Source organism: Lipophrys pholis (assembly GCF_963383615.2).
Source record: "Lipophrys pholis genome assembly, chromosome: 22".
Taxonomy (NCBI): Eukaryota; Metazoa; Chordata; class Actinopteri; order Blenniiformes; family Blenniidae; genus Lipophrys; species Lipophrys pholis.
The window spans coordinates 20,342,458-20,361,021 of NC_137644.1; the positions used below are offsets into that span (position 1 = coordinate 20,342,458).

Below are 18,564 nucleotides of genomic sequence, written 5' to 3' on the forward strand. Positions count from 1 at the left end.
AGCTCTACCATCACTGCCCACAGCTCTACCTTCACAGCTCTACCATCACAGCTCTACCATCACTGCCCACAGCTCTACCATCACAGCTCTACCATCACAGCTCTACCATCACAGCTCTACCCTCACAATGTTTCCAGAGGGGAAAGCATTAGGAGTACCAGGTTTTCAATTCAGCATTATTAAGAAAAAATACTGCATATTTTCAGTTCAGGGTTTTCATGTTGAAAAAATCTGTCAAACTTCGACGTTACAATATAAACAGTTTGTTGTTTTGATATGTTTGTTACACACTGAGTACCGGTACCGGTTCTGATGTGAACGGTACCCGTCTCTAACTACGTGTGACTCAGTCGCAGCGTTTTCCTGTCTACATTTCCATAGAGCGTTTTTAAAAAGTTGTGTTTCCAGTGACTCTGCTGTGTAAACAGAAATGTGTTTTAGCGTTGTGACCTGAATGTAACGGCGCCGTCTCTCTTCTACTCTCACACCAGGTCATTTCATGGCTTATTGCCTCGCAGCAGGAACCGTTCAGACGTCTGATATGATCCAACAGCAAACGGCAGCAATGGAGCAGCAAATGAAATGAATTTGAAAAACATCCTCGTTGTCATTCAGGTTGGTTTTTTTTCTTCTCCACTTCCTCGGAGACATTACGTTGACATTACCGTGCAAGACGACAGCTCGGATGTGTGTTGAGCAGTTGTCTGGAAAGTAGTGTACTGGAGCTTTAAACAGGAACGCAAGGAGGGTTTTGTTTTGTTTAATGAGAAGCCGTCAAGTCAAAGTGGTGAATTGGACAATGGAGAAGACATTCTGTGGACAATGTGTTGAATAATACGGTCGGTAATATCCTGTTATTGTCTCCACATGTGGTTCTGTTGTGTCACAGTTCCATTCTGTGTTTGTTGCTGAGGAAGCAGAGCAGCAGGGTGAAGAAGAGCTCGACTTTATCAGGCGTCACTGTGGAGGAACTGCGTCCGACCCGGGACAGTTTTAAGACTTGCTGGACTTGCTGCCGTCCCGGCCCGTTGGCACCGAGCAGCTTTAGCTCTGGGAAACGAAGGAGAGCAGCCAGAATGCTCTTGAAGCCGCTCTGACAGAGGAGAAGTCCTCAAACAAAGCTTTCAAAATGGAAACTACGTCCAGAATGTTGCTCCCAGCAGGCTCCGTCCTCTTCCTCCTCTTCCCCCTCTCCCTCCTCTTCTTCCTCTCCCTCCTCTCCATCCTCTCCCCCCTCTCCCTCCTCTCCCTCCTCTCCCTTCTCTCCCTCCTTCTCCTCCTCTTCCCCCCTCTCCCTCCTATCCCTCCTCTTCCTCCTCTCCCTCCTCTTCCTCCTCTCCCTCCCTCTCCCTCCTCTTCTTCCTCTCCCTCCTCTCCATCCTCTCCCCCCTCTCCCTCCTCTCCCTCCTCTCCCTTCTCTCCCTCCTTCTCCTCCTCTTCCCCCCTCTCCCTCCTCTCCCTCCCCTTCCTCCTCTCCCTCCTCTTCCCCCCTCTCCCTCCTATCCCTCCTCTCCCTCCTCTTCCTCCTCTCCCTCCTCTTCCTCCTCTTCCCCCTCTCCCTCCTCTTCCCTCCTCTTCTTCCTCTCCCTCCTCTTCCTCCTCTCCCTCCTCTTCCCCCTTTCCCTCCTCTCCCTCCTCTTCCCCCTCTTCCTCCTCTCCCTCCTCTCCCTCCTTCTCCTCCTCTTCCCCCCTCTCCCTCCTATCCCTCCTCTTCCTCCTCTTCCTCCTCTCCCTCCTCTTCCTCCTCTCCCCCCTCTTCCCCCCTCTCCCTCCTCTTCCTCCTCTTCCCCCTCTCCCCCCTCTTCCCCCCTCTCCCTCCTCTTCCTCCTCTCCCTCCTCTTCCCCCTTTCCCTCCTCTCCCTCCTCTTCCTCCTCTTCCCCCTCTATCTCCTCTCCCTCCTCTCCCTCCTTCTCCTCCACTTCCCCCCTCTCCCTCCTATCCCTCCTCTCCCTCCTCTTCCCCCTCTCCCTCCTTCTCCTCTTCCCCCCTCTCCCTCCTATCCCTCCTCTTCCTCCTCTCCCCCCTCTCCCTCCTCTCCCCCCTCTTCCTCCTCTCCCTCCTCTTCCCCCTCTTCCTCCTCTGCCCCCTCTCCATCCTCTCCCTCCTCTTCCCCCTCTTCCTCCTCTCCCTCCTCTCCCTCCTATCCCTCCTCTTCCTCCTCTCCCCCCTCTCCCTCCTCTCCCTCCTCTCCCTCCTCTTCCTCCTGTGTTACAGTCTGTCTGGTATCTGCATTGAGAACCTGTTGTGAGACTCCAGCCTCTCGTTGAAGCGTCGTGGAGTTTTAATTGACGGAGTTCATTACTGGAGTGAAACTGACAAAGCAGACAAAGTCCAGATTCAGAAGTTATTCATGTTTTTCATGTAAATTCCTGTGAAGCAGGACGTCGGGCTGCCAGTAACACAGAGTAATTACTGTACACACTTGTGTTGCTGTGGACGGCCTGTTGAACCGGAGGATCTGGGAACAAGCAGCTCGGTGGCTGGAGATGACCTCCCCTTCACCTTTTCTCTTCTATTTACAGTTTAACTGGACTTGTAATGACTGTGGTGAATCCGACGCCACAGAAACAGAAATGAATTGAACTGAAGATAAAAATCCAGTTTATCTCTTTGACCTGCTGACGTAAACAAAACTCTGTAGATGGTCCATCCACAAGCTCATACGGGCGGAGTATTATTGTGTTATTCTCTGTAGAGAGAAAGAAAGAGGGGAAGCAGAGCAGCAGGAGCTCCAGCGTGATGGGGTCTCGTGCTGGACGGGGAAACTAAAGACGGTCATGAGGTGACTGAAGTCAGGACCGCCGGGCCGCAACAGACACACAACCAGAACAATGTGGAGAGTCGGCCAACATGGAGCAGAGGCTAAATTGGAAAATCCCATCCAATTAACACATCTGACAGAGGCGTTAGTTGCCCCCGGGTACAAGGGCAATAAGATTAAAATGAGCAAATCACAGAATGCAGAATAAACAGGAAACGGCACATCTGCTCAGGGGAACAGCAGAGCTGAAGAAAAACTGAATCTCGTCTCTTTTTAATTGTTTCTACTGCATCTCATCTCTTATTCTTATTAAAGGCCGACGACCTCTTGGAGATTAAAAGATGAATTCTGGCACAAACTCAGGTTCTCCTCCTCCTCGCCAGCTTCTCATGAGCAAACCCTCAAGTTGAGGAATGAATACGACTCAGTCATAAGATTTCTGATGTCTGATTCTTAATGTCGCCAATATTTACAGAAAAGGATTTCCATACCGAGACGGACGAGCCAAGGTCGGCCAAGTCGTGGACTCGCCTTTTACCAGAACCACAAGCTACGTGTGAATCTCCTGCCACATATTCCTCCTCATGTGCTTCCTAAATAAGCAGGTATAGAAACCCAGACGGCCAAAGAAAATTACACACTGGAAAAAAGCTTTTTCATTACATTTAAAAGCAAATCATTTACAACCACGAAACCTTTGTTTTCATCATGTCGCCCACTCAATTTAAATTTAGACTTTGACGGCACCGACTCCATTCAAACCGTCACTAAAGAGAAACGACCTTCAACATGCAGCCTGTCAGTTAAAAAGACAAATGGATCGTCTGCAGGCTCTGCACTACTAAGAGCTGCATCATTAAAGTATTTCCTCTCCTCTCTTGTGAAGGAGACGCAGGAAGTCCACCAGATTAAACAAGGTGCAGATTCACCCGTTTCAAAAACTCTGGAGTCCAGTATGATTCATGAGAAACTGGGAATATAGATCATTCAATCATTACCTAATATATGGAATCGGCATTGTTCAATAGAACTGGAAACTCACTTCAGCAAATTAAAACAGTCATTCAAGTACCAAAGGTAGATGAATATTAAACCACAATGTACTTTATGTTTCCTGAACTCTACTTTCTTACTTTATCCAGTGAAAAATAATAGATTTCTTTATAATAATCGGTCAAAATGCAAGAAATTGAGGCTTTAAAACAAAGACATTGAGTTCAGGATCCACATAGAGTCCAACTCCATCTGGACTCCGGTAAAGTACTGCCATAATAATCTTTAAAGTATTTGTCTGTTGTGGCGTCAAGCTCAAGTTTTGAAAACGTTTTTGCGAAACGTTTCAGGATAACAACTGGAAATGACAAAAAACTTCAAATCAAAATGAACATTTAGTGAAACGTCACCCAGAACACGTCTGGGTTCTGCAGCCTTCTGCATTCATGTTTTCACAAAGTCCCGCGGTCGGCATGTCCTCCAGGCTCACGCTGGTCTGGGAGCAGCGAGGACGCCAGTCTCTGCGTCGCTCTGCTTCTCTGAAGGAAACTGTTAAAAACATGACGCTTCCATTGAAAGTCCTACAATATGCTGGGTTGGTGGATGGGCCGGGTTGGAGCGGTTCTAGTGAAATAGAGCTATACTCGGTAGAGCGCAGAATTTTGACATTCTGCTACCATGATGTCCACCATGAGGTGCCTCCCTCGTCCACTTTGTATGGGACAGTTTTAGAAACAGTTTGTCGTTAACGTCCCAAAATCTAATGGTTGGTCCTTGATGACAAATCATCCCTGAAGATTTCATGCAATACATGTAAAATACATATTTGCATACATACAAACCAACAAAAACAGGCAGACGAACACGTAACTTCATTGGTGAACGAAACAACACTTCAGTCTTTTAACAGCGGAGAGTGTTCAAAGTGAGCTTTTTAATGATCCGTCTGATGCGTCGACTAGATTGATTTTTTTTATAATAAAGTACAACAACAAGCATTAATTCCCTCCGGTTCCTTCTCATCTGACATGTTGTCAGCCTGGTGGAAGAAACAGCAAACAAGCCTTCAGCCAAGACGTCCAGAAATATCCCCAGAATTAAGGACAAGAGACATACTTTCTTCCAGACGGCTTGTCGGCGTTTTCATCCAAGGCCACGCTCTGGTCCCTGTGATCAGTCGGCCATGTTGCCTCGGAAATGCTCATTATGTGGTCGTGTGCTGTGACCTTGGAGGCTCGTGCCACGGTGCAGTGGCCTCTGGGAAATGAGGGCTGACCACAGGAGCCGCCCTGGGAAAGAAACTAAAACGACCCAAACATGGTGAACCTGCACTCACACCTGACGGCGTCTGCATCGCCTTCCTGAGGTTCTGTTTGCTTTCTATGAACAACCTTCAACCGAAGCAGCTTCTAACTGGTTTTTTATTTTTTTCACAAACACGCAGAGTCAGCGTTGTTAAATCCACACACCAGGGAACCCGCACACTTCCTTCTGCCAGGCAAACAAGCAATCATGGTCTGGAAGACAGCGGCGGCTGAAATTCAAAGTTAAACCAAAAGTAGCCGGTCCTGTACAGAGTTCTGTCGCTACGCTCAGCTCGTCTACCTGCAGCCTGGCGGAGGCGACTGGAGGCGACTGGAGGCGACTGGAGGCGACTGGAGGCGACTGGAGGCGACTGGAGGCGACTGGAGGCGACTGGAGGCGACTGGAGGCGACTGGAGGCGGAGGCGACTGGAGGCGACTGGAGGCGACTGGAGGCGACTGGAGGCGACTGGAGGCGACTGGAGGCGACTGGAGGCGACTGGAGGCGGAGGCGACTGGAGGCGACTGGAGGCGACTGGAGGCGACTGGAGGCGGAGGCGACTGGAGGCGGAGGTGACGGAGAGGAAGTCCAGGCAAAGTGTCTCCAAACAAACACAGGAAATGTTCAGAACAAAAGCAGATAAGCCGAGTCTCTTCCCTCCACTGCTCAGAGTATCAGGTCCGATACTGGACGGAGTACTCATTCTCGTTACGGATCCTCGATACAACCCAGCGAGTATTATGTGAGTATTATGTACGCCGTGTAGTATCGGACCTGATGCTGCTATCGGTGCGTCCTGAGTGACGGATGAATGACCTGGAGATGAGAAGTCTGCAGTATCTTAGTGTTTTATGGACTCAAACTTTCCGTAATCCTCCTTTATACATGAACTGATAGTTATTTCTTTCAGTCACTTTCATTAGTCCGTATACATGTCAACCACTTCCCCTGGTAAAGCAACTTATTTACTAATAACTAACGTCAAACGCTCCTGAAGCAAAGTGATGCTCACACTATGTATGTATAATTACTGCTATACAACTACAATCACAAGGTATGTAATAACAGCTCTGTCAGTATGACTGTGTTCAGGAGTATGAACCCGAGAGAGAAATAAAGTATTGCCAACGTGCAGGGATTGCTCACAGCGTTAATAAGTGGCCTTGGCACCGCCACAGTAAACACTGAGCAGAAACATCTGCCTTTTACACATTATTTCCTCATTAAATGCTGCCGTCATGAGCAGTAAATATTGCTTTTCTTTCTGCGCAGCAGATGTTTTAGCATTACTCTTTTCATTCTGTAGCACTTAGGAGCATTTATAATCAAATTGATTTAATCACTGTAAAGCCCTTTGAGGAGTGCCGACTGTTGGAAAAAAGGGATCTGAGCGATATACATCTCAACAATCTTTAATCACTTTGGTGACAGTCGAACAGATTAATGCTGCTGCAGTGGAACCTGATATGGAAATGACAGTGTCAGCGGCTTCATGTTGGAAGCAACAAACTGCAGCCTGAGTGAGAGAAACTAATGAGAGGGGCTGCATGTCTCAGTTGTTTTTCAGGTTTGAATGGCAAAGTTTTGAAAATGTCTATTAATATGAAACCGTCAGAACTGCTGGTATAGAAGTCGTTCTCCTGCGGGGCCACACTTTGTTTTGGTGATGAAAGCAGCCGCTTTGACTTAGTCGGACAATTTTCCAAAAGATCCACCTTGGGAACCATTTTCAAAAAATTGTATTTTCAATGAAAGTTTTCCAGATTCACTTTCAGACGTTGCCGTGGTAACGGGGCCTTATTCTGGCGTAAAAATCGAACTTTTCCACACTCATTTTTTGGGGGTTCTTTTTGCCGTTTTAGGTCCAGTGTGTTTATTCAGTATTTCAAAATGACTAAATAATTGTAGAATCAGAGGCGAGGTTGTGCTGAAAAAAGTTAAACAGTCATTAATGTTGGAATATAGAGGAAAAGCAAAAGCAGTTAAAACTGTTCATTGGCCCACTTTTCTATTCATTATATCAACTTGTCCCATGACTGTGAAGCAGAACCCACCAAGTGTTGTATTATATTGTTGACTGACTGAGTTGGACCGTCTGGAGCGAGCCACGATGGATTTGATCCTACATTATTAATAGCAGGTTTTCTTTTCTTCTTTTCAGGTCACTAGGTTTTTGTGACATCAGACATGTTTCCACTGGATTCTTCAGTCTGTCAGAAACGTCATCGTAATAAAGAGTCGACTCCCTGCAGAAGTTCTCGCTGCTCCACAAGTTACTGTGAACCGACCCGGTGGTTCATAAGAAGCTGGTTAAGTTTGATGCAGTGCGCGGAACAAGTCTGTCGGCTTGTCTGTCCACCGGCAATTTAAACAAGTTAACCGCAGAAGGGATAAATCATCCTGCGCTGCTTCTGCTCCTGAATCTTACCACTTGACGAGTCGCCCCCGGAGGACATGACCAGGGAAAGTGCTGATGGGATAAACGCAGCACTGAGCCCCTCTTCCATCCATCCATCCATCCACGTCAGTCATGAGTGAGCTCTCGTGTCTCCCCCGCCGCCCTCTGCCCTCCGGCCGCCGCTCAGCAGGAAAGCCATCCTGATAATCCTGTTATCTGCCTGTGGAGGTGCGGGGGGGGGGTGGCGGGGGCGGCCGGTCCAACCAGCCGAATGCCGATGCAGATTGCCATCGCAGCTGCAGGATCCATGTGGGTCTCCGTCCAGACACGCCCACACGTGTGCAGGTGTGTTGGTACCGCCGAGGGAACGCCATTACAAGCCGGCACGCCGTGCGCCGGATATCCATAATGCATGAAGGACCCAGCCGCAACATGTGCATGCTAAATCCACGCCTGTGAGAACAAAAGAGGCTTCATGCAAAATGAAAGGAGCCGAGCTCTCCAGAAACACTGATGTGGAGTGGCTCCAGCGCCGCCACAGATCAGACACATCCAGGGCCGGTTCTGAGAAACAACACTGCATTTTCCTACAAGAAGCGGTTTTGTTTGTGAAGGCGCAGCCTGCCGCGTCGTCTTTGTGTCGGGATTACTCTATTGACTGTATTCCAGTGTGACGAGTCGCATTTCTGCACTTTGACTCCAGCCGGAGAGACGCAGCACCAGCGTGGAGCGCTGAGATGATTTCCATTTATACAGCTGGCAGCGCAGATTCCTTATTCGCAGGGCGTTACTCCTCATGCAGGGATAATGGGATTCTATCTCAACACCTCGCAGCCTGTTTGTGGCCTTGTTGCCTTTTACGACACGGTGATATTTCAGCGAGCCGGACGCTGCGAGCAGAGAGGATTCCAGCAGAGCTTTATGGCGGCGTTGACATGCACATAGTGGAGCGTCCCGATCCGTCCCCATCCGTCCCCATCCGTCCCACTTCCCCATTTCACTGGAACGCAGTGGGATTTAACACCGGGTCCAACGTAATGGAGCCTGAGTTCAATTTCAGACTCAACTTAGAGGAAGAAGTCGTTTCGAGTGTGAGATACAGTTCATGTAAATTGATTGACAGCTCGATTTGGTGCATTGAAATAATATGGAAGTAGAATGAACTAACGTTTATTTCAGATTGCCACCAAAATGTAAACATGTGATGAGAATTAACATTAGTGCAAAAAATGTAAGATATTCCATCTGAGCTTCTTAATTCCCGTCCATCAGGTTCTGAAACTGTTGAAGTATTGCAAGCATCAACTAAAAAAATAAAAAGAAAAACCTCAATGAACTTAAGATGACGGGCTCTCAAAGAAATCCCTAAAATCCACTTAAAAAAACCCACTTCATGTTGTTTCCCTCTGGCTGCTTGTATATTGTGACAAAAAGCAGAACTAACAGGCTCAGAAACTCTTTTATTCCTGCTGCCATTGGACTTTCAGAAAAAAATATAATGCAAGCTTTTGTGGTTGTGCCTTCAGGATAATAACGATTATCCTTTAAACCTTCACGGTTTTATTATTATTCTTTTTTTTTTCTTCATAAAAATCGAAGAATCGCTCTCTTCTGAAGAAACCCTGCTTTTAGAGTCTTATTGGCCTTAACGGGCTTTAATTGTCGTCTCCTACCAAAGAGGTTTTTATAAACACACAGGATTATTGGAGACACGAACGCTGGGAGAGGCAGACGTTTCACTGCACAGGAGAACAAGGTCATTGATTCAGGAGATCAATCAGAGGAAATACCAAGAAACAGGCCAATCAAACAAAACACAAAGATACAGCGAGTCCCTGAACGCATCACAGCAGCCAAGAAGAATTAGAACAAAACACAACGAACAAACGGTGGCAGTTAATCGTAAAATCCAACCGGAACAGATGAAAACAAAGTGTGAAACACTGTTCATCATGCTGCAAGAATCAAGGAGGAGGAGAAAGGAGGAGGAGAAGACGAAGACGAAGACGAAAGAAGAAGAAGAAGGAGACTCCTGAGGTGGAACTTTATGAAAATACTCAGTCTCCCGGTAAACTGGGCAAAATGTGACTGTGAAACTGCTCGCGGTGCGTCGTGGAGAAGACGGTGGACAGCTTGACCGCAGTAGATAGTTGCTCTGCACATGCTCAGTAGACGATAACAACAACGTTCTCCTCCAGAGAATCACGAGTCCATATTCTACCAGGACAAACACAGATTGAGTAAAAACAAAGTGTTTTCACTTGAAATCTTCTGATTGGAGTCTGAGGGGGGGAAGAACAGGAATGCATCCACAACTGAGACAAGCAATAAGATAAGATATTACAGTTGTTTGTAAGCAGATTATTGATCAAATGTGCATCTCCTGAGAGATAGAAGGGATTTTAGAAAAACATCCAACAAATAGGATTTCAGAGTTTTTGCATTAATCTGAAAATTAGATGCAATTAGAAAAGATGGAAGAGGTGGACCGGAGGATCTTCCACCCAGCTGTGACTTCCTGTCACGATGGCTTCACCTGCTTCACCTGCTTCACCTGCTTCGCCTGCTGAACCTGCTTCACCTGCTGAACCTGCTCCAGTGCAGAGAGATCAGGGTGAGAGTCGTGAGGTTCGTCTCCTTTTCTGCCTCCATGTTTCTCCTCTCCTCCTCCTCACTCGTTCTCTCCCTCTGTTCTCCGTCTGACCTGGACATCAGTCCTCTCATCACTCTGTCTCCGAGGCTTCTTTCCTTGAATGCCACACTTGTGATACTGTCTTGTTTTGAAAAGCTTTCTGACTTCATCCAGTGGTTTTGAGCCACTAATCCGTCCTGGAAAGAGCCACTGTTCAGATGTTTCTGGTTGAGTTTGTGCACACTTTGGCTTTGGATGGAGGGAGGGCTTCTCTCAGGATGTCACCACACTGCTACCAGCAGCACTGAGATGCCGACAGATTTATATGAGGACCAGTCGATCCAGCCAGAATTAGTTTTTTCCTTTTTCTGGCTGGAGTCTTTGTAAAACATGATGCGCTTGTTCTGCTAGAAAATGTTCAACTTTATCCTAAAATCCCAGCAGCTGGAAAGTCTGCCAGAAAGTAACTGCACATTTGGTCCTGGTGGCAGAAGGTCAAAGGTTAAATAGAAGAAAACACCGACATCAGTACTACACAAAGGTACGTAGTAAATTCCTGTAATACAAACCAATGTGGTATTAAATTATTCACTCATCTTCCAGCAGCCAGCGCCCCACAGCTACAAAACAGTCCATCTCATAAGAGAGTCCACGGGGGGGAGCCAGTTAATTCTGACAGAACTCGGCGATCGCCGCCCCCCACTGGGCCGGCACAACGTATGGAGGGAGCAGGAATGGCGTGCATATGGAAGAGCCTTTATTTTGATAGGATAAACTAGTGGGAAAGTAAAGCCAGAGAGAGAAGCTCACAGGTGATTGGTTGCTGGAGAGATTTTCACCAGATGCAACATCGGCGCCGTCCCAGTTTGACCGTTCGCAGCCGATCGGCGTCGGTCAGCAGTGCGGTCGTAACTCATTTCATCTGGGGAGGAGTGAACAGGAGGGGGAGGAAAAGAGTGTGAGGAGGATAAAGAAGATGGTGTGGGAGGGAAGGAAAGATAAAGACTCCCAAGGTGATGGGAACATAAAGCTTTCTTCTTCTTTGGGTTTTACACCAGCAGACAGATCCTGGGCAGGAGTTCCAGCTCCTCTGGGTCGGTGGAAACCGAGAACGAATTCCTCACAGATCTCGGGACTTTTTTTTTTTTAAAACAGAAATGATCCTGAAGCCTTCTAAGGTGGTGACGTGGGTGTGAAAGGAATCCTGGTGAAGTGTAGAGTATTAATCTAGACGAACACTGCAGTAAGAAACCAGGAGAGAATAGTAGTGAAACATGGTGACAGTTAACCAGGAGCCGGTTATGAACCGCGGCCAGCAGCTAACCAGGACTAACCAGGACTGACAACCTGACGACCAGTACTTCTATAGTTCAGTAACTTTACAATATCAAGCTGTCAGAGACTCGTGTGGAATACAATCTGTTTTGGTGAGGGCCGTCACAGTTCAACTAACTCACTTCACAGTTTAGTCTGAGTCCAGATTTGGGTCAAACTACTAGATAAGCTGCAGGGAGAGCAGGCCAAGGTTCAACCCTGAGTGGAAGGCTGGAAGAGCACCGAGCTAATAGAGTTGACAGGATGAGGCTGAACTATGAGAGCGTTCAAACCTCAGTATTCATTTCCTTGTATGTCAGACTTCCAGAATCCAAGTCCTCCACTGAGGTTTATTAGTTTAGCAGTTCTGAGAATATCCTGACTTCAGTAGAGCAACGAACAACCACAATGAACACAAAGATTCTATAACGGTACTACTCGTCCCCATACCTGGACTGACGTCCCAGAAGTGAAGACAGTCTGTCCTCTCTGTCCCTGGCTTGTTCCAGGTTTTAAAAAGTGTGTTGCTCCAAGCAGCCAATCAGAAATCAAACCCTATATAGTGTCATCGGGGGTTTAGCCAATCCCAATCAAGGTAGGCCCTCCCTTTGACTCCTCCCACAATTAGGCAGCTAATATAAACATTAAATATTTTTAATCACTTCTAGAAATACTCAAACAGCTTTTCAATCCTAGTGTTTATTGTGGTTTTACAAGGAGCCAGCCTCTGGGCTGTGATTGGCTGCAGGACACGGGAACATAACGGGAGCAGCTCATCATGACAATGAACCTCGGAAAAACAATCTTCTGCTGTTTGTTGAAGGCTTCAGGGATTGAATGGACCTGGATCCAAACTTGTACATGTTGTGAATGTATTCAGTTCAGAGAAGTAAGGACTCATGTCAGGACATTAGAGAAAAGCCTCATCAGGAACCTTTCTGAGCTCCAGAAGCTCTTTATGGTCACAAGCATTAGAGGTGCAGAGCTTATCTTTCAAAGCACAATGCTCGCCAAAGCAAGCTAATTGAATTCCCATACTGGATGAATATTTGATGTGGCCTTTTTCTCAGTTGCAGCTTCAGCTTCACGTTGAAATTCATTTTGCGGATACCTCTGACAGAGCGTAACCTTGATGATTGATGGTTTTATTAGAACGCTTCCAGGACACAGGTGTTGAAGTGTATTTACACACATGTGGTCCTAATAAAGATCCTTCCAGTTCCTGAAAGCATCACGTCAGTATTTCTGTGTATTACATTTCCTGCAGAGCTCTGCATGCACCCTGCATTCATCACAAGTCCAAGGGCAGGAACACACACTTGCTCCTGTGTCTCTTCTACAAGGAAAGGAAATGTTGTTGCCTGGCAGCATCAGCAGCACAGCGTCCCTGTTCGGCTCTAAAGAGCAGGAAAAAAAAAAAAGAAAGGCGCTCTCCCAGATGGCACTCAGGTCTAAAAGGAGAAAAAATAATAAAGTACAATCATCTTTTTTTATGAGATCCTAATAGCGCCACAAACGTCAGAGCTGATGTATTGCTGCTTCGCCTGGACAATCACTGCGCTGATCAGAGCCACTTCATTAGAGGAATCAGGTCAGACGTGTCCGTCTTCCTTCCTGTTCTGTCTTAGTCTGCATGCAGGTGGACACACAGACACACAAATAGTTCTCACAGTATTGTTGATCCTGCAGCAGGTGCTCCTTTATGTGTGTACAAGTACTGCGAAATCCAGGGAGAAAAACCTCCCTGAAGAAAATGCTGCTATTTCTTAGTTTGTTTTTGGTGATAATGTTGAAAATCTTTTATCTTTTATCATTTATGGCTGAGCTCATATTGAGATGCAGCATTACATTACAAGGAGAGGTCGTTTTCATTTATTGCCATGTCTTATAATGACACGAGTGCTAAAAGAAAAGTGAATCACACGTCAATGACGACAGCCCAACTAAATGTTATGAACATCGTAAATTCAGGAGTCATTTCACTGCTTGAGTTACAGGCCATTAGTTGGCTCCAAAGTTAAACATCCACCCCGGAAACACCCGTCTGTTAAATCTACCAGACCTTCATTCACAAGGAGATGCAAATGTTGAAGGTTACAAAAAGCTTTCTGTACAAACAAGACGCATCAGGAAGCATGTGTCCGTCCAAACACAACCACTGAAAATGCTGCAGTATGTCTGCCTGGCCTGTAGAGGCACTGTGGCGCCTGAACCCACGCTCTCTATGAGAGGGTGAACAATCCAGCTTCCCCATGACAGGAAGCGCCGACATGGACGGATCATCAAGTCAGTTCCTGATTAAAACCCACATTTAACATCGTGTGTTGTGAGAAAACAAGTCCCAGTCCTCAGGTATAGGTGCATGTTTCTTTCAGGATAAAGTAGTGTTGATGGAATACATCCGTCTTAAATCCACCCTGCTTTTCCCAGATATCTTTAATTCACTAGTCCAAACTCGACCACCTCCAGTGTGCACATGTTGTTCTCCTGAACGAAGCCAAAGCTGCTTTAACAAGCAGAAACGCTGCCGTCAGAACTCGGCCTGACACCTGAGATGACTCCGCCTCCACCGAGGTCGCAGCGCAGCGTCTCCAGCTCCCCTGTTACCTGGCCTCACTGCCGCAGAGCGACCGGCCGCTCCATGTTGCTCCACAGAAGAACTATTTGTCTCCATTTTAAGGGTATTATTCCTTTCCTATCCCCGAAGGGGGGGAAACATAAAATGCATCTCAAACAGAGTAAATATGTAGTCCCGGGGGAAAGGGGGGGGTTGGGGTGGGCCCTGCCCACCGCCACGCCACACGAGGTGAGATGAAAGACTGGAGGCTCTGGGGGGGGGCAGCAGCTCCACCACCCCCACCCCCACCCCCCCATCCCCTCCGTTATAAATAGCTATTAGGAGATATGGAGCAAAGGAGCTACTGGGAATTCAGACAACAGCAGCAATTGGACCGACACGTTCTCCTTTTTGTACGGAGAACAACAAACCCAGCGAACAACAAACTTTCATCCTTTTTGCCTTCGACGTACATTAAACTGGAAGACGGTGAATAGCGTCTCTGTGAAGACGGGGCGGCGGCGGCGGCGGCGACAGGAGGAGGTGAAAGAAGAACGCTTCGCAGTGGAAAAGAGAAAAGTTTCGCCTACCTTTTTCTGGTCCTCCAGCTTTTGACTCGTCGACTTCTTGCCATGCTTGCTGGCGTCCGGTCCGTCCATCCCGGGTCCAAACGCAGAGTAACTCCAGAGGGGAATTCACAGGAAGCAAAAACAAGCTGAACGGTATCCAGGCGGCTACAGTTTGCCGACGACGGCCTGCGTCCGGCTCGCGCCTTCACCCGGACACAGGTGAGCCATCGCAGGGGGAAAGTACCTCTCTTATTTGCACTTGGGAGTTTCAGATGATCCAAAAAGTGGCAAGCGGCTACCAAGACGGATTCATAATGACGACCGCAGCAAACTGAACAGTCGCCGGTTGTTCAAGTTTCAACATGGAGGTAACGGTCATCCCGGCGTCCTCAGAGCGGGAATCCTGACGCCGACGCGCAGACGTTCCACCGCATCTGGAGAAAGAGCAGACAGGATCACGATACGAGGCACGAAAAGCCCAAAACAGAAAAAACACAACTTTAGCCTCACAATTAATGCAAAAGCTCTCTGCCTCTGCGAAGAGTCAATAATCCCTCCGGGGCCTCGCTGTACGAATGGCGGCGGTATCTGCATATCAAAGTCAACGTTGCCATGGCGTTTGGAGAGGAAGAGCCGCTGCTACGAGAGGTTGGTTCTCCGCTCAGCGACTGGTTCTTACTGTTATTGTATTCTCCTAATCCAGCCCAAAGAGAAGCAGAAGGAAATGCTGAGTCATGCTGAGGCCGGGTGAAGTGGCGCTCTGCGACGGGCCAGAGAACCACAGGACCAGCAGCTGATCGGGTCTTCTAAAGAACTTAAACAACCCGAACAGGTTAAACCCACTTTTCCATCTATAGTTCATGAGAAATACAGAATCACTTGAACGTCGTCTCGCCTGTTGCATTTTGTGGGAAAAGTTTGTAAACTTTGTCATCAGTCTCTTTATTCTGCAGACTTCAGCCTTCTTTTGGACCCATGAAACCCGTTTCTTATATTAGATAAAACTTTATCTTATCTACATGTTTCAGCCAATCAAATGCAGCACAAAGTGCATCATCTAATAGAAGCTTTAGAAAAGCTCATTATAAAAATCAATAGATGCATATTCTATTTAAATTGGATTGTTTTGGCAGAAAACTGAAAACTGATTTTCCTTTTATTCCTCCAACCAAACACTGACACACAAATTCATGTAGAAATAAAAAAGCTGCAGATCGTCGTTCTGTTACGTTCGATGGTCTGAAGGTGAAATGCAGCAGGAACAAGAAGAGCAGCCAAGACAAACTCTATATGGACTTTCTGCTCACGGGAAAGTGATCGTCACTAAAATCAATACTCTGCACTGCAATCCAGCCGTCCAATCAGGCGCTCCGATAATCCCTCAAACAGAAACCCGCCACCAGGCCATTAGAGAGCCCCGCTCTTCACACCGACCTGACCTCCACACTCCTCCACCACTAAACACCCAACCAGCAGCAGTACCGCACAACGCCGCCGCCCTGCTGGTCACTCCGGGGCAATCGTGTCAAGAGGAGTGGATTTCCCACTGAAGCTGGAGGCTTTACCTGCCTCACTATCAGCTCCATTCCCAGGTACCGCAGGACGGCTGAGCATCAGAGAAAATCTCCTCCACCAGGTGATGAAGAGGATTAAGCCACCGCTCTCTGAAGAGCAGCAACACATTGGGTTGGGGGCAATAACAACACGGCTTCTCAGAAATGCTAAACTTGCTAAAAACACAGCTGCATTGCTCCAAGACGTCGACGTTCCCCTCAGAGGAATCACACAGAGGCTTTCTCATCTCATGCATACTGTATGAGCGCTAATTTGCCTGTTTTTTTTCCTTCTTTCACATTTCAAAGGAACCAATAGAAGAACACGAGGAACCGACGGACAGCTGCTCGCCGTCACACAGCAACAGGCTCGACCTCTGCTGAAGGTCACTGGGGTCAGAGGTCAGGCACTATCTGCTTCCCTGACATCTGGAGCCACCAGGGAGAGAAGAACCTCAGAACCTCAGAACCTCAGAACCTCAGAACCTCCCCACCTTCACGCTTTAACAACTGAAACAACAACGAGAGAACCGACAGGAATCCTGCTGTCCAACACTTCCTCCTACGGAAAAGTACATTTAGAGCTTCAAGTACTGCAACTATCGCTCCAGAGCTACAGCAGGTTATCGACAGGGAGGGTTTCCCTCACGAAAATGCAAAGTGGAACTTTTATAAAAATTACATAGAAATGCAGCTTTTTGAAAATGCTCAAACTCGCCTCTATTATCTTCCTGTAACGTTCAGCAAAAATAATAAAATGCATGAAGCTATGAACTGATCAGGCTGGAAAGGAGGGAGAGACTCGTACCAGCCTTCACACTAGGTGGCATGTAATGTTCTGCAGGATGAACAATAGGGGGCGCTCCTGAGGTCACAACAAAGGTCAAAGTTGTCAACTCAGTGTTTGTCCCCCCGACCGTTTCCGACACCTTAAAGCCTTTTCGAGTTTAACTTTCTCATGCATGAATTATGAAAGCCTTGTTCAATTTATTTTCCGTTCCTCCTGAAAGCTTTTCTTTGAGTTCCAGAAGTGACGTGTGAACGTCCTGCACCTCAGCATTCAACATAAAACATTGTGAACTTACTGTAAATATGAATAACTTGTTTTATTGTAAATACACTTGTGTCTTTTTATGCTTTGAAAAACATTTTAACAACAGTTTGTTTTAGACATTTTAACATTGTAGAGCGACGGTGTTCAGGCCTGAAAGAGAAACGAATGACTTCCTGTGAATTTCACACCTAAATGAGTCAAACTGTGAGTCTCTTCGTTCAGGATGCTGGACTGGCATTAACATGTACTTATACTAGGATGACATTTTAATCTAATGAATGAACATTTTATAAATTCTGAGGTGGCTTTAGCTCTAACTTGAATAATGTTTTTACTGTTGATGAATCCAGGATGTTAAAGCTTCAGTAAGACACTGTTAATCCTTCAGCTCAGGAAAGCTGATCTGAGTTTGCTGTTGATGAAAAGAGCCACGATTTACAGAACGGAAACATATAAATCTCAGTTTCTCTGGCAAATGCGTTCCTGTATTTATTGTTAACGAGTGTTTTAACCCCCGTTGGTTGTAAAGCATCTTATTGGAAGTGAAATCTCCATATTTATGAGCGCCAGCCGCTCCGGTTCCACGGTGGTCTGGTGTGTTGTGCTGGTAATCCCACCTTCAATCTCCACAGCTGCCAGCCCCCCCCCGCCCCCCGCCCCCCCCCAGGCAGCCTTTCGCCGGCGCTTGGTATTCACCGGGTGTCTGTAACTCTCCAAGTGGTCAATAAAGTTTGATTCATGAAGCCCGAGGCCGTAACGACACGGCGCTGCTTTAATTCCAGGAGATGTAAATGATGGCCGTAGACTCAGCCTGATTTCCTCTGGGGGGGGCAGGGGGGGGGGGGGGGGGGGGGGTAGAGTTATCGCCCGCCAGGGGTCAGAGTTCACACATGAAGAACGTTCTTCCATCGTATTAAAACACCATAACGCCCTGATGGAATGAATTTAGACGAAGCGAGAAACGAAGCAGGAAGCAGAGACGTGAACAAAATGGTGAGACGCTGCTCGTGATCTGATTGGATGGAAGGACGTTCAGTAATGGTACCTGAGGATACGTTCACACTGCAGGTATATATATATATATATATATATATATATATATATATAATCTTTCTGAGAAACCTGCTGGTAGAACAAGGTATACAGGTTCTTTTTCAGTCATGAAGATAAATAACTTTAATTCAATTATTTGTTTCAGAAGCAAAAGTCCAGTTTTCAAATCAGTCTTAGTTTCTCAAACTCAATTTAAATATTAAAACAGAATAGCATCGCATTAATCCACGAGTGGAAATAATAGTATTTACTTCTTGTATAAATGTACCAATACAATACAACATGTATTCAAAGGAAGTGAGTTAAACTTCCACATTCAATAGTTTCTATTTAGACTATTAAGTGTAATTACATTTTTAACAGTTCAGTTTATTTC

The 18,564-nt window shown here is 46.8% G+C and overlaps 1 protein-coding gene across 1 annotated transcript in view; it reads right to left on the reverse strand.

The window, feature by feature from the left end:
• nav3 (neuron navigator 3) overlaps nucleotides 1–14,633 on the reverse strand; it is a 285,560-nt gene extending 270,927 nt beyond the window's left edge. The window contains exon 1 of the mRNA XM_080492455.1: nucleotides 14,550–14,633. Within this exon, the coding sequence (XP_080348581.1) occupies nucleotides 14,550–14,618 (69 nt within the window). The 5' untranslated portion in view covers nucleotides 14,619–14,633. The remainder of the gene's footprint in view (nucleotides 1–14,549) is intronic.
• Between the last annotated feature and the right edge of the window lie 3,931 nt (nucleotides 14,634–18,564).